This window comes from Bremia lactucae, linkage group LG1 (genome assembly GCF_004359215.1).
Source record: "Bremia lactucae strain SF5 linkage group LG1, whole genome shotgun sequence".
Lineage (NCBI taxonomy): Eukaryota > Oomycota > Peronosporomycetes > Peronosporales > Peronosporaceae > Bremia > Bremia lactucae.
The window spans coordinates 4,374,411-4,388,641 of NC_090610.1; the positions used below are offsets into that span (position 1 = coordinate 4,374,411).

A 14,231-nucleotide genomic window follows, 5' to 3' on the forward strand; every position below is an offset into this window, starting at 1 on the left:
GCAAAAGCCCTTGGACGTGCATCATCTAACTTTTCCATCTTTTTTGATGATCTATGCCTACTGAGCTGCTTATTTAATGTATGTTGTAAGTCATGTGGAGTCTATGCCGCTATTCAACAGACTTCGTATCATGCTTCTGTTTCGGAAGTACGAGGAGTAACTTAGCGAACAATCGTATCGTGAAATTTTGAGCAACGGTCGACTGATGCCAAAGTCGCATCCGGTAAATCTATTGCGGTAGCTCAAGCTGTATACTCACATTAACAAGTTATAGATGTCGCGTGCAGTGGTGCGAGTTGGTTGCATGATCGAGCAGAAATCAAACGCGCCGTTTATGAAGTGGACTTCTCACGTAATTGAATCTGAAGAGCCCAACGCCTTCTGCCTTCCTGGTGGCAAAGTCTTTGTACACTCAGGCCTATTTAAGATTTTGAGCAACGAGGACACCTTAGCAGCGGTTATGTTTCACGAAGCTTCTCACGGCCTCGCCCGTTAGCAAATGATTGATTCTTGATTGCTAGCACAGCTTATGAAGTAACCAATTGGTTTGACCTGGATGAGGCGGTCTATGGTATGCTGAAGCTCGTTTTTCCAGACTACGGACAGATAAGTGACCTGGTACGAGAATAACGATTGATGTGTATCTTTGTCGGACTAATTTGTTGCACAATTCTATAGATAGTAAAGCTCGCCGTGGATTTACCGTTACTCGCAAGCTAGAGCTAGAAGCCGACTTAATTGGGCAAAGGCTTATGGCGCAAGCGTGCTATGATCCTCGCGCTAAAATTTTAATGAACATTTAACTGGGTCAATTCGAAACAAATCTCGATTTAAGTACTTTTCGACTCACCCACCAAGTGCTGAGCAAGTACAAGCTTTACGGTTTGTGTGCTTGTTGCTGATGAGCACACTTCATTGGCGTGACGCCCTCACATTGTAATTGCTTAATTATGTGCAGTCAACAGCAGCCCATCGCAATGAAAATTCACGAAGAGTCACATTGTGAAACACGAAAACAAGCATTTTGAAAGTAACTAACAAACCAGTTTACATTAGGAAGCGCGCACTAGTAGCTGATGGAACAATTAAGGGTGCTGCCTTGCTTGAATTAAGAGCTAATACGATACGTCGATTATCCCATGCAAACCACTGTAATAAGTGTAGTTTGGCATCTTGACGAGAATTGTGCAGATGGATTGACAAGGCTTCCCCAATGCGTAAAATTTAGGACGTATATTATCTGATAAGTGCTGCGTTGTTGCAGCTCCTATTTATCAAGCTGAAGCTAATACGAACAAGTGATAAAGTTCCAATGTCAACATCTCCTATTCCACTGACAAGCAAACATGCTTCGGTATGTACAAGCTCATATATTATTTTAGGATGTTCTCAATGGTGCTTCTTTAAATTCTCTGGATTCAGTGCTTCCGAAGCCTATTACATCTGCTCCAATAATTGTTGGAAATCTTTCGCGTTCAGGGCATGTCCTTTCATTATGTCCCTCTGCTTGACATTCACCACACTTTCGCTTCCTGTCATATTGTGCAGAAGTGCCTGCTGTTCCATCCACATATTCAAAAGCTGAGGGATCACATCGTGTACTTCCAGTGGGCCGTCCACGCCGTCTAAACACAGGATCTTTGACAAGAAAATCATCATTTGCTCTCATTAAGTTTGTCCAAGTAGTTACTTCTGGTGTGGAGGCAGGATTGCATGTTGCTATTGAAGATGAACAATAACATCTGTAAATGTTCTTACAGGAAACAAATAATGTTGGCTGGTTCCAATGGCTTATGCAGCCACCAATGTGAGTCAATATTGCTTGAAAAGGTGGGGGTACAGAGATTTATTGACTCATCCCCATTGGGCAGTGTCCTTTGATACTGCTTATGTACCTGTGTTTAGTAAAATGTTAGAAAAACTTATGACTGGAAGGCATGTAGTGAGGCAAAACTAATCATCTTTAGAGCAAAATGAGATATATTTCTATTCACTGCAGTCCAGAATCCATTTCGCAACTGGATCAAGTCATGAGATTGATCATAATCAACCTGATAGCTGGTAGTCACCTGCTGCTGCTGGCATGCAAGAAGCAGCTTTTCATGGACAACTGGTTAGTTGTCAGTAGAAATTGTTATCCTTATTTTAATAGTATCATGGCCTCCTTCCACACGTGATGTTGTTGTATGCCCATAGTGTTTGATAGACTCTGTTCATGCTAGCTAAAAATTTTGCTTATGTATCAACCAGGTTGCATTTAAGTATGCAAACCCCAAAGGATATTTCCTTCAACTTCTTGGCAATTCTCAAAATATGCATTCTCGGTGGTGATGCACAGAGTTTTTGCCAATTTGTATGAAATTCCTCCCAAGCTTCAGTTGTCGCAAATTTTCTCTTCAAATTTGTTAGGACATTCTTGTTAATATGCCAGATACAATGCCAACTCTCTGTCTGTTACAATGACTATACGGCCAGATGTATTTTCTCCAAAGGTAATATGCTCCAAACACCATACATAGTTTTCTTGTGTTTCCTGCACTATGAAGCAGTAGCAGAGGGAGAAATATTGATTTGCTGATGTTACTCCCATCACATGAAGCAAAGGCATTATGAATTTGTTTGTTTTGTATGTGGAATTAATGAGCAAAACATCGGCCTAGACAAAATCTTGGAGAATAAAATGGGATATTTTGGGGGCAATGAAAAGGTTTGAGAGTTGTCTTGTTGAATTTCTTTCAAATGCATGGTAAACATCTTCTTCTCCAAGGGTGTCAAGAAGAGCTTCCAGTGGTGTTCTACCCGTAAGGAGATGTTGTTGCTCTTGTTTTCTGATGTTGTAAAAAATCTTTCCAATGACTCTACAGGTTTGACCGGATGCTTTTAGTGCCTTCATTATAACAAGTGGTTTGGTCCCACTTTTACTCATCAATGCAAGAATTTCCACTTGTTGTGATGTTAAAGTGCGAGCCTCAGGGTAAGCTGCCACATTTGCTGCTGCTGCATGGTTATGCTCGCCATTGGCAACAGTGGCAGTCCATTCATCTTGGCTTCTCCTCTGGAGGATGGTGACTAGGGACAAGCTAGAAATCGAGTGCTTGTCTTCCGAACTTGAGCAACCATTGGTTGGTGTGTTCCACCATGGGCACAACAAACCAAACTTTCCTAACATTGTCAGAAACATCCTTTTTGGACCTCCTTCTCTTAGATGCATAACCCTCCTGCAAGGCAAATTTTTTACTGCTTCCTCTGCAAGCTGAAGGGAAATATAGGTGCAGTTTGAAGGTGAGTTTAGAGACATTATTGCAGTGGAAGTAGATTATGCAACTACAAAAAAATGAGGTAAGTCGTTTGAGTGAGTTATTTGAAGCAGAATTCTGTTTTGGTGCATAGTATATACTAAAATAGCTGTACAAGCTGCTGGTACAGAAGTGGAATGTCGCTATACCAAAATGGGGGTGTCGCTGTACCGACGGCCTATATTTTTTATTATTAATTATTTTTGGTATATTTTTTATATTCCCTCATTATAATTATCACATAGCACAGCTAATGGTTATATATTTGTCTATCCCTTTTTATGTCCAAATCGTTTTGTCATGCCGATCACGGGTTTAATGACAGTGCTAAGGCTGCAAGCGACGGTGGTAGAGGGATTCGGTCGCGGTGGTAAGCAGCTTGGTTGTCCTACAGCCAATCTTTCGAGCAAAGATCTTGGTGATCAACTTGAGCTGCTACCAACGGGAATTTATTGCGGCTGGGCCACAGTGGACGGTATTGGTCCTTACAAGGCCGTCGCAAGCATTGGGTGGAATCCTTACTTTAAAAATAAGGTGCGCATTAAATGAATAACATGATGAAAAACTGACCGTCGCGTTTACGATTATGAATTGTTATACTTTATGCAGGAGAAGACAGTGGAGCCCCATTTGCTGCACGAGTTCGAAAAGGATTTCTACGGTGCACATCTCAGACTCCTCATTTCTGGCTATATACGCCCGGAGATGAACTTTTCCTCGCTAGAATCTTTGATTAAGGCTATCCAGGATGACATTGCGCAGTCCAATGTATGGCTAGACACGCCTGAGGGCAAGTCTTGGTCGCAAGATGCGCTGTTTTCAGTGGATCAAGCCGGTATAGGCGCCGACACATTTTGCAGCACAGTCTGATATCGATAGAACTGTAGCTGTCTACAATGACAGCAAACAATTGCATAAAACGCACGTAGAAGCACTAGGTCTCTTTTTGCTCTTACTCAAGGATACATGGCGCTTTTTTACTTTTTACCCACAACTATACATACAACACCAAAAACCATGAGCAAAATACTCGGAACTTTTTTGCGCAAATTCCGTTCTCGAAAAAGAAATCGCCCCATTACGACGCTCCAAATACAGCCTGACCGTTTAATTGCAATCACGTATGAGATCTCAAGATGTTGCATGGCTACGAGGTTGATGTAGTAACCCACGACACTGGTAACACCCGCAAGAACGACATACCTCCATGGAATCTGTACCTCCTGTCCAATCGGAAGGTACAAGTCCGCGCCTCCAAAGCGCATCTTCTGTAAAATGTAGCTACCACCAGCCACAATGACCTGAATCATAGCGCCATATATAAGCGGTGTCGAATTTTGGACTCCAATTTTATCAAACGCGTTCGAGATGCTCCATAAGAAAGCTACGAGAACCATGTACATCGATCCTTTACTCGCACTCGACGTGTCTACTAGCAATTCCTTGCTCGCATGCTCGTCTTTGGCCCCTTGAAGCCAGATACCACCCATCACTGCGATAGAGATGCCCAACGTACCGGAGACGGTAGGGACTTCGCCCAACACAAGAAACGCGACAACTACGAGGAAGGCCGGTGTGAATGAGAGAAACGGAACGGTGGCTGATAGGGTGGAGATCTGAATAGCTCGATTGTACAAATAGCTTGTAATGATATTGATACATCCGCTAATACACACAGACGTCCAAAAAAGATGGTTTAGTGGTGGAAGGCGGCCTTCCGAGTCTACGATTGCCCAGAGCACAAAAAGCGGCGCCTGGATAAGTCCACGGAGCGCCACGATCATAAATGGGTCCATAAATTTAGTCAGATATTTGCGCAGAGGGTCACAGAGCGCATTGACCACGGAACTAACCACCGCGATGGAGACACCGTAAGATATAATCATGACAAAAGGCAATCAGGGTGCTAAGATGCTTCTTCGTATTAGGCGATGAGGTGCATCAAAGGAGGCGGTAGAGCTTGCAAGTGCGGCATACATTAGAGCCAGCATGCTTCTTAGTACTTGATTGGTTAGAATTTCAAAAGAAAATTTCAGTAAAATTGTTGTATCAATGCGAGACGTGATGCTGCTCATTCAAAAAGAAGTTAAACGGCAACTCATTACCATCTACAGCGACTTTACACGAAAGTGTGAAAGCCTAAACAGAAGGCAACAATTTTTGTTGAGAACCATGAATGCGTCGACGCGCTCACGGTCACGACAGTTGCCGAGCGATACTTTACTAATTTTGAATTAGTAAGCGGACGAGTACGCTTCTGTTGATAATATCAAAGGCCATGTTTCCGTTGGCTATCCTGGAAAATTGATGAAAGTATCGTTTGCAGCTTGTTCGGATATCTATCGTTCATCTTCACTTCACAATACGCTATTTTTTAATAGCGGCGCGAGAGCTGCGTAGATCCTTTATCATACCTTCTCACCCAGCTCACTCCCATACATAACACGTATAAAGTATTCGGTACAACAAGTACAATCACTGCGTCGGACCAGTGTAAATGCCATGTGATCACTGCATCGCAAAAAGTTTTAAACGAGCTTGAACGAAGTTTAAAGATGATGGCTGGCGGCAGCTGTCCAGAGAATTACGTTACAGTTGAGCTGTACAATCGTGTAAGCCAACTCAACCTCGTTTTAGTCAAACAGCGAGTACATAACGTCAGCTTAGCCAAATGACAACGACCACTGTAACTTTAAAATGTGCTTTGCGATCCTGGAGAAGTACAAATTATTACTTAATTCATGATATTACGTATATTAGTAAAATTGCTCGTCGGAATCGTAACCAGACAGGTCACCACTTGCGAGAAACGGCACCAGGATGGAATCATGCGGTTCATTCTCCTTTAGTCCATAACGCGGAAGCAGATGGGACGTCATCACGGGCGTGTAATTCTCGGGTAGTTGAAACCCCGTGCACACGACAAACGCTTCGTTACTCTGTGCCCGACTGCTTATCGGTTTTGAGCACGACACGCTCTCGAAAAAGACGCTGAGCTGCATCGCCAATAAATCGTATTGCTCGCAGCGAAAGATTTTGGCGACGAAAGTGCCGTTCTCTTCTAAGACGTGAGTAGTGATGTTTAGAGCCGCAACCAGCAGCTCGGCTTGCACGTATTCGTCAATATCGTGCACGCCGGTAACATCAGGAGCTCCGTCACTAACGACAAGTTGAGCTTTGGAGCCGTGAAAGTAGCTAACTATCTGCTCGGCCGTGCGTTTAGATGTAATGTCACCTTGCAACAACTGCACGCCAGCGATTGGCGCCATTTCCTGCAGGTCGACTGACACGATACGCACGTCTCCATTTCCTGCGGTGCATCCATTGCTAGCGTCGTACATTTTCCGACTCAGCACTTGGCTCCAGCTACCAGGTGCAGCACATAGATCCACAGCACGCTGCACATGACGCAAAAAGTCGAACTGTTCGTCTAATTGTAGCAGCTTAAAGGCTGAGCGTGCACGAAAGCCGACTTCCTTGGCCTTGCGGTAGTAAATATCCTATATTGTTGTAATTTGACATTAGCAACGCGTTTTGACTCGTGGGAAGTTGCTACGGTGCTACGGTGCATACTCGGTTTGCTTCGGTGGACTTGGTCATATGTATCGCGCTGTGTGCTCAAAATTAAATTTGTGTAGAAGGCACGTAGAGTGATGATGATAATTAAACCGTCTATTTACCATTATTGTAACGGGGGGGTGTCGTTTCATGAATTAACACTTAAAGGTTGTTAATTATTATATTATCTAAAAGGTAGATAATATTTGGGAAATATTACTTTATATAGTAATATTCGGAAAGCTTATCCATTGGTAGAAAAGACGCAGAATGGGTTTGATTAAAAAAACAAGATGATGCGTTCACATCAGTGATGCAATCTCTTGTAGTCGATAAAAAGGCAACAAAATATAAAAAATAGCTGAACTATGAACATTCTTTACTAACACGTGAACAAGGGTCTTTTTGGTCTTTACGAGTACTTTCGTGACGTGAAACCGTGAGGCACCACTCGCACTGAAGCAGTACGAAGTGGACTTGTACTGAAGCAGTACAAGTCGGCAGTGCCCCTTACAATTATGGTGTACAAGTTTTCTGAAAATTCCTCAGCCACTGCAATAAGCCAGGAGTCGTCTCCTGTCGCTGACGTGGGCTGTGCCATACCGGTTGCTGGGATGCGATGGTTTCCTGAAACAGTTCGGCTGCTACGCGCAGATTGATGCCATTTGCCATAGAACGATCGTTCCGCTCTTCGTTGATCGCGACCGTACGGAGTTGCTGCAAGAGCACTGGACGGACTTCTGCTAGCTCTTGTTGTGATGATGCACGTTCCTGCGTATGAACGCTCCGGTTCCGCAGCATTTTTAAAATTGTAAGGCGCCATTTACCAAATCATTGTCGAGGCCTTACCGACTTCGTCAGCTGAATCCGGAAACAGGTGCTCGATATCTACCCGCAGGTACGAAGGTAGCTCTGGCGCCGTTCGAAATAGCGCTGCTTGTTTACACTGACGCACTTGCGCAGGGAAGGCTTTCCATCTAGTCCACTGAGTAACGATGTACGCGCAGCACTTGCGCGCACCTTAGAGTCGCAAAGGATGTGCGCAGTCCTTCGTTCTCTCCGGTGCAGGCCAAATGCCTCTTGCATGTCAAAAATCGCCTCTCTTCCCGGTGCAAGCCAAATGCCTCTTGCAAGTCGAATCCGTCGCTTTTCCCAGATAGTACGAATTGAATTGATGGGTTGCTATTCTGTAACATACCAGACTTGATATTCCGTAAGAGTAGGTTTGTTTGCCCAAAGCTGTGGCGGTGACTGTGACATCCGGAAGTGCTTCTCAGCCGGAGAGCCATCCCGGTGTGTAGCCTAGTGATAATAGCCGTTAGCGCCGGATTAAGAAGTTGTTTTGCTCGATGAAATGCTTCGACGTTGCAGAGCTACGTCTGCGTGCATGCTTTTGATGGAGGGCTTGAGTATTCAAGGAAAGCCACGGAGCTTCGGATGCGCGGCAAACACAAGTGCAGCGTACCGGTGTTGCATGATCCTCAGCTCCTGTTGAACGGTTGCTAGAGCTCCTCGCATGCAACCGATGGTCCAATAGACTGCTTTGTCTGCTTGATGCAGCACGACCTGGGCCGGATGATCTGAATGTGTTCGATGGTGCCCGTGCGCAACCCTGGACTGACAGTTGTCCAGATATAGTGTTTGAGCCTTCGCGGTCCTTCCCGAAGCGTTAGCTGAGCCGGCAATTGCAGTTGTTCTACCACATGAAGATATGGATCAGCTACTAGAATGGCAGTCGCCCATCTTCCCAGTTTTATTTTGTATGATACGAAAGCTGTCTTGTACTCGGGATCCATGCTGTAGTCCAGCGTTGACACCCGCCGAATGCAGAAGTCCGCGATGAGACAGGCTTGCAGCAGGAAGTAGGTTGTCGTGGAAAGCATATCGCCTTTGGTATCCACGATCCACGGATTTTCATCCCACCGATAAGTCGCCCAGAAATCTTTGTGCTTCTGAGTATAAATGTGGATGCATCTTGGGATGTCTTCTGCACGTTGGAGGAGTACTTCCTGATCCGATCTGGAGACGACAGGTATGTCACGATCCGGGAAAGAACACCTTTGTTGAGCTGCTTGACGGCCTTCCAGTCCTCTTGCTCCGGTACTTTCCACGCGCGAACTTCCGCGCTGATGGTCGGAGGTGACGCATTCCCATTGCTGAGTCTTTCAGGCTTGATTTTTGCCGGTGATAGATTCCCATTAGACGAATATGTCATGTCTTGGAATGTTCACGTGATTCACTCGTAGAAATATCTATCACACTTTGGAATCAATCACTTCATGGCATGTTTGAGGCGCTGTTTTCTTCTTGCGACGTTTATAGAGACGAGACCTATTCCCCCGGCACCACGGGGCATTTACAGCAGACCTGGATTGACTTTATATCTGCTTTTATCCTTTGAAGTGGAGTGACGCCACATGAATTGCTTCTGAATGTTGAGCGATTCTTTGTAAGCCCATTGTGGAAGCCGGGAAACCGTTGCTGTAAATAACACCGCCGGTAGCATGATAGCATTTAGCAGAAGTATTCTGGTCTCGACGCTGGTTGAGATATCTGTCGCTGTGGCGAGGCGCCTTTGGACGATTTGAATCCGTAATGGCGAATTTGCGTCAACGAGATCTCCAGTTCCTGCTTGGTATCCTAATAACCGATTGGTTTGGGCGTGTAAAAGCGTATTCTGGAAAATGAAGACGCTACTCGCTAGTTGGACCAAAAGACCTGAAAGCTAACCAAAAACGCATCACGATGTTCATGGTCAGCGATACCTGCTCCACCTGCTGCAGGAAGGACCGTCGAGTCGTCAACAAAAGTTGAGAATGTCTGCTCCTGATTCGAAAACCCTGGGTGCGGCAGACCCTTGATCTGTGTACCTTACAATATCGCTATTGCTAGTATTTCCGCCACGAGACAGCAGAGAGGCCAACGGGCAACCCTGTCGAATCCCGGTAAGTACGGGAATAGAGTCCGATAAGATACTATCCCCTAAAAATCGCTCGTTGTGTCACGGTGTAGATTTGCATCATCGTAATGAACGCCTCTGCAAACCCGAAGCATCGCATTACTTCCAACAAAAAAATTGCGGGAGACGATGTCGTATGCTTTACGAAAATCCAACAGTATAACTGCCCGCCTGGACTCCGGCTGCCTATCCGAGTCATGTGACGCCGACGTCAGATGCTCATCATCATCATACTGTTTTCGACATTTGTCGTCCATGTACGAAACCCTGTTGGGTGCCATGAATAGGAATTTTGAGGGCTCCTTGGACGCGGTGGGACAAAACCTTGTCTACTACTTTGTATCCTGTTTGCAGCAGCGCAATCGGGAGTAGTCCATAGCGTCCGCGGAATCTCGCTCTTTTCGGAGCGGGATGATGAAGCCCTCCAGAAAGGAAGTCGTTGGCGACTATAGTGACAAGGGCTGGTGCTATTAATGCTTGATAGTCTTTCATAAAATCACTGTTTAGCCCGTCTGACCCGGTAGCTCTATGACACGATAGCGACGTGATTGCATGGAGGACTTCGGATAATGCGGAAGGTGCCAAAAGGACCCAATTGTCCGCCTGGGACAGAATGCGAGCTAACGGCATGCTATTCGGAGCAAAGTTATTCGCGATGATATCCTTGTGTCAAAATGGCTGCCCATGAATCCGGCGAAGCCCTGAAATTGATTGAATCTTTTTCCAATTCGACGCCTGCTTAAATTGCCATCGTATATTGTCCATAGTCCGGTCCAACTTGTTAACTTGCCGGATGGTGTGGGCCGTTCGAAGTTCCTGCTGAATCGACTGCATTATACTCCGTCGATGGAGAGAGATGCATACGACTTTGAGTCTGAATCGTCCCTCGGATTCGTATTGTCCGTTGCGTTTCCCTGTTTTGTATTCGGCGAATACTGATAGCACAATTACGGACCGTGTCATCCCATGTCCGCGCTCTGACAGCACAACCAACCTCATTTCGGATTATTCAGCCATAAGGTCATCATGTACTCATGCGGGCTTCGGAGTCCGAATAGGGTAATAAACGTGACAGGGCTGGCTTTTAAGACGCCGCATAGGTCCGAGAAGGTACGTAGAAGTACAAGTGCAATTTTCTTCAAGAAGGCAGCCAAAGTACATTCAGTAACGGCTGTATTTTTATACGAATAATGCCCCGTGGCTAGACTGCGCGCTCAAATTTTGTCGACGAGCACAGCTCGACTGTTAGATGTCGTGTTACGCTAGTTTCGAACATGCTTGAAGAGGCGTGGTAAAGGTAGATGAAGCAGCGGCTAGTGACTTGGAGCGTGTAGGGGCAAAAGCTTCGGCAGCTCAGCTCGGATGAAGGACAGAGAAAGAGATGCAATACCAATAACGGAAGAGAATAATTACCAATAAATATTTTAGTGCTACATACTTCCTCTCAAACCCTAGCACGATTGCAAGTGAACAGGTATGAGCCTAACTATAGACAAGGAAGACGAAATCGACACGGCACAGGCACCGCGACGACCAGTGTAGGAGGGCCCTACTTATAGCTGCCACGCACTACTAGCACACACCTTTTGAGCACAGTGAGGAAGCGATAACCGTCTTCTCTCACGTACAGTGAGGTAGCAGGTGGGCACCTAAGCGACCTCACCCAACGAACAAGAAACCTTAATTTCAGTGACGTCACGGGAGCGTCAATCCGGCTCCACGTGCGCACTTGTCAACTAGGAAGTTTTTTTCAGACAGATTTATATTTAATCGTATTTATATCAAGCCTATTTTAACCAATCATAAATGCCATCGCTGTAGATATGCACTGGTATGTATTGCGAGCGTATTATTCTAAATACCTCGTATCTTGGATGACGCTAGCCGACATCCCCGTTAATGTAAATGCTCTCAGGTGCATCACATAGCACAAGGGGGTCTTATTACTTCACTTAAGTAATTGACCACCCTCTTAAGTTCACAAAGTGCACTTAATGGGTTTTGTGTGAATAAGGAAACTTTAGCGTTACAATCAGCCACGTAAGAGCTGCGTCGAACCATCTGTGGTCGTCCGTCGACCCTCTTAACGCTAACGAAAAGAGAGCTGACCTTTATGCGCAAGAGAAGATTCTCACGATGGACGAGCGCATGCAGAAGATGAAACTGTCGCAGTCGTGGATTGATGAAGACGAGCGCAATGTTGGTTTGTGGCTGGCAGAGAAGATTGCAGAGTGAGTATATTATCCATGGTTAGTTCAATGTCTTCCTAACTAATCTTGAGATCTTTCCATCTTCTCAACAGGCGCCCCCAGAGCTGATTTATGTCATTCGAGCTGGCGACTCCCCCGAGGAGTCGCGACACTTCAAACTGCGACTGTATCCTGTTTCCAACACGCAAGAGAGGCGCTGTTGATAGCGGCACGTTAAGCTCAATGCTCGACGCTAACTTTACAAGCAAGTTACATCGAGAGGCTCTCAAACTGGTCGTTATTGCAAGACCACTAGGCGCCGCGCCTGTAATTGTAAAGCTTGGCAGTTCTAGGCACAGTAATCATCAAGTTGCGCCGCTGCGCGCGTAGCTGCTAATTCGCACGTCTCATTGCCCTCGGCAAAGGGGCATAAAGGTCAGCACCAATTAGCAGGCTGAACAGGGTGACACGATCATACCAGCAATTCCAGCAACTGCCATAGCCGCTAATTCCGGTGCACGATTCTAAGACGACTTAGCATCGGACACCCGACGCAAGGCAAGGCAGCGATACGCAAATTCGATGGGTCTGAGGTTTACGTTTGACTCAGTCTATTTTTTTTGCTGGGGTGAGACTTCCTTTCTTTACTCTTGCGTCATATTGACTCAATCGTCGTGCGGATTCTGGACCGAAAATGTGAGACAGGACAGATGATGCTTGGCTGACACGGCGGAGTGTTACTACAATAAGCAAGGCGAAGCATGGTGACTGTACTACCGACTTTGCTGTTTGTGATGAAGCATACGCTTCACACGTTGAAGATCAACATATCCGCGGCTCAAGCGATGAGCTATTAACGGCAAAGAAAATCATTTAGCGCTCATGACCGGAACATTACCTCTACCTTGTCTCGGTCATTGATGCAGCTAGAGGGGATGAGCATTAAACGCTCAATAAGATCGTACGCTACGCATCGCGTGAACTTTCAGCAAATATGATGTCAAATTCCCAAACGCATCGCGCCGTCTACCTCGTGCATGCTGTAGAGCTCGCACACTCTGTGCAGACGACTTGGATGAAATTTCTATCAGGGCGTGCTTTTGGAATAGAAGAAGGCGCTCCTATGGACGAGTGGACCTTGCGGAAGGAGGCACGTACCTTCTATGGATAGGAAAGGTAGCACACATGATGACTGGTTGTCAAAGCAACAAGACTGACAAGGCGAATAGAGGGCGTAGAGGCAAATGTGGAAAATCTATTGTGCTCGCAATTGGCGTAGGCACTAGTGCAAAGAACTCGCGCCATACTAAGTTGAACCAGACGCTGGAATTGGAGACATCATTTATCGTGGTGGCGACGAATGTATTCAGGATTAGTGGATCCAGTCGCCCCTGGTCAACGACTCGTCTGTCATAAAAAGGCAAAGCATGATAACATGAGTAAGTAGCACGCTATTAACACGTGACAGCTTTACAGACTTGCCATCTGGCCGATGACATGTCTGCCAAGCTGTCACGTCTTGGTAGCGTGGTACTTACTATGTAAGCTGCAAGGTAACAGCGAGACGTCACTTTGACTGATGTCTACCTCGCGCCATAGCTCTCGCGTAACATTAAATTGTACGGCAAGCTCGAGCGCAAGGGGCACGGACTCGTGAATGATGGCTCGAAGCGCGCACTAGCAAGGCGCAGCGATGGTGAAAACGTATTGACTTATCGTTAGATAATAATGCTCTTTACAAAATGACCCTGATTTAAGTGATATTGCAGCTTTTCGATCGGTGGACTCTGTTTACCGCGACCCTTGACAGAACTCGCTGGCGGAGAGGTCTCAAGTCGGCGTTATAATCGGACGCAGCGACGATACTAAGGGCTACAGGGTATCCCTGCAAAAGGGAAACAAGCTGTGACCACGCAGCAAAATCTGATTGTTACGCAAAGCAGTCAGCTACGGAAAGTACTTGAGTTCAAGGACCAAGCAGATGTTACACATTCGACAGGTTCAGGTGAAGCAGTCTTAAGTTCTGCTTCGAGAAGTCGAAGTGGAAAGAAGGAGTGAATGTCATGGACACGTGCTGCGCACAGGACTCGAGGTGCAACAAAATGGATGCAGTCTTCCAGTGCTCAGAATGATGGTGGCTCACGCATACGAGCGCGATCCCAAGATTTATTGAGAAGCAATTCGCAGCAGTAAGCCCGAAGAATGGGAGACAGCCATAAAGAAGCGTTG

The 14,231-nt window shown here is 45.9% G+C and overlaps 6 protein-coding genes across 6 annotated transcripts; 2 read left to right on the forward strand and 4 right to left on the reverse strand.

The window, feature by feature from the left end:
- Positions 1-274: 274 nt before the first annotated feature.
- CCR75_003214 (uncharacterized protein) lies at positions 275-2,203 on the forward strand (the record flags this gene model as incomplete). The annotated part of the gene is made up of 6 exons (XM_067961311.1): positions 275-491; positions 527-618; positions 679-882; positions 959-1,354; positions 1,423-1,807; positions 1,872-2,203. The coding sequence occupies 3 exons, from the start codon at positions 275-277 to the stop codon at positions 718-720; spliced, it is 351 nt and encodes a 116-aa protein (XP_067823178.1). The 3' UTR covers positions 721-882; positions 959-1,354; positions 1,423-1,807; positions 1,872-2,203.
- Positions 2,204-3,361: 1,158 nt separating this feature from the next.
- CCR75_003212 (uncharacterized protein) lies at positions 3,362-5,243 on the forward strand. Its single transcript, XM_067961309.1, has 2 exons — positions 3,362-3,830; positions 3,906-5,243. Exons 1-2 carry the CDS (start codon positions 3,597-3,599, stop codon positions 4,164-4,166), a joined length of 495 nt encoding a protein of 164 aa, XP_067823172.1. The 5' UTR covers positions 3,362-3,596; the 3' UTR covers positions 4,167-5,243.
- Positions 4,124-5,182, reverse strand: CCR75_003213 (uncharacterized protein; the record flags this gene model as incomplete). The annotated part of the gene is made up of 2 exons (XM_067961310.1): positions 4,124-4,183; positions 4,301-5,182. The coding sequence occupies 2 exons, from the start codon at positions 5,180-5,182 to the stop codon at positions 4,124-4,126; spliced, it is 942 nt and encodes a 313-aa protein (XP_067823171.1).
- An 809-nt stretch (positions 5,244-6,052) lies between the features above and the next one.
- On the reverse strand, positions 6,053-6,896 carry CCR75_003211 (uncharacterized protein; the record flags this gene model as incomplete). Its single annotated transcript, XM_067961308.1, has 2 exons — positions 6,053-6,796; positions 6,870-6,896. The coding sequence occupies 2 exons, from the start codon at positions 6,894-6,896 to the stop codon at positions 6,053-6,055; spliced, it is 771 nt and encodes a 256-aa protein (XP_067823173.1).
- Positions 6,897-7,677: 781 nt separating this feature from the next.
- On the reverse strand, positions 7,678-8,143 carry CCR75_003210 (uncharacterized protein; the record flags this gene model as incomplete). The annotated part of the gene is made up of 2 exons (XM_067961307.1): positions 7,678-7,831; positions 7,875-8,143. 2 exons carry the CDS (start codon positions 8,141-8,143, stop codon positions 7,678-7,680), a joined length of 423 nt encoding a protein of 140 aa, XP_067823174.1.
- A 213-nt stretch (positions 8,144-8,356) lies between these two features.
- CCR75_003209 (uncharacterized protein) lies at positions 8,357-9,069 on the reverse strand (the record flags this gene model as incomplete). Its single annotated transcript, XM_067961306.1, has 2 exons — positions 8,357-8,806; positions 8,848-9,069. 2 exons carry the CDS (start codon positions 9,067-9,069, stop codon positions 8,357-8,359), a joined length of 672 nt encoding a protein of 223 aa, XP_067822692.1.
- Between the last annotated feature and the right edge of the window lie 5,162 nt (positions 9,070-14,231).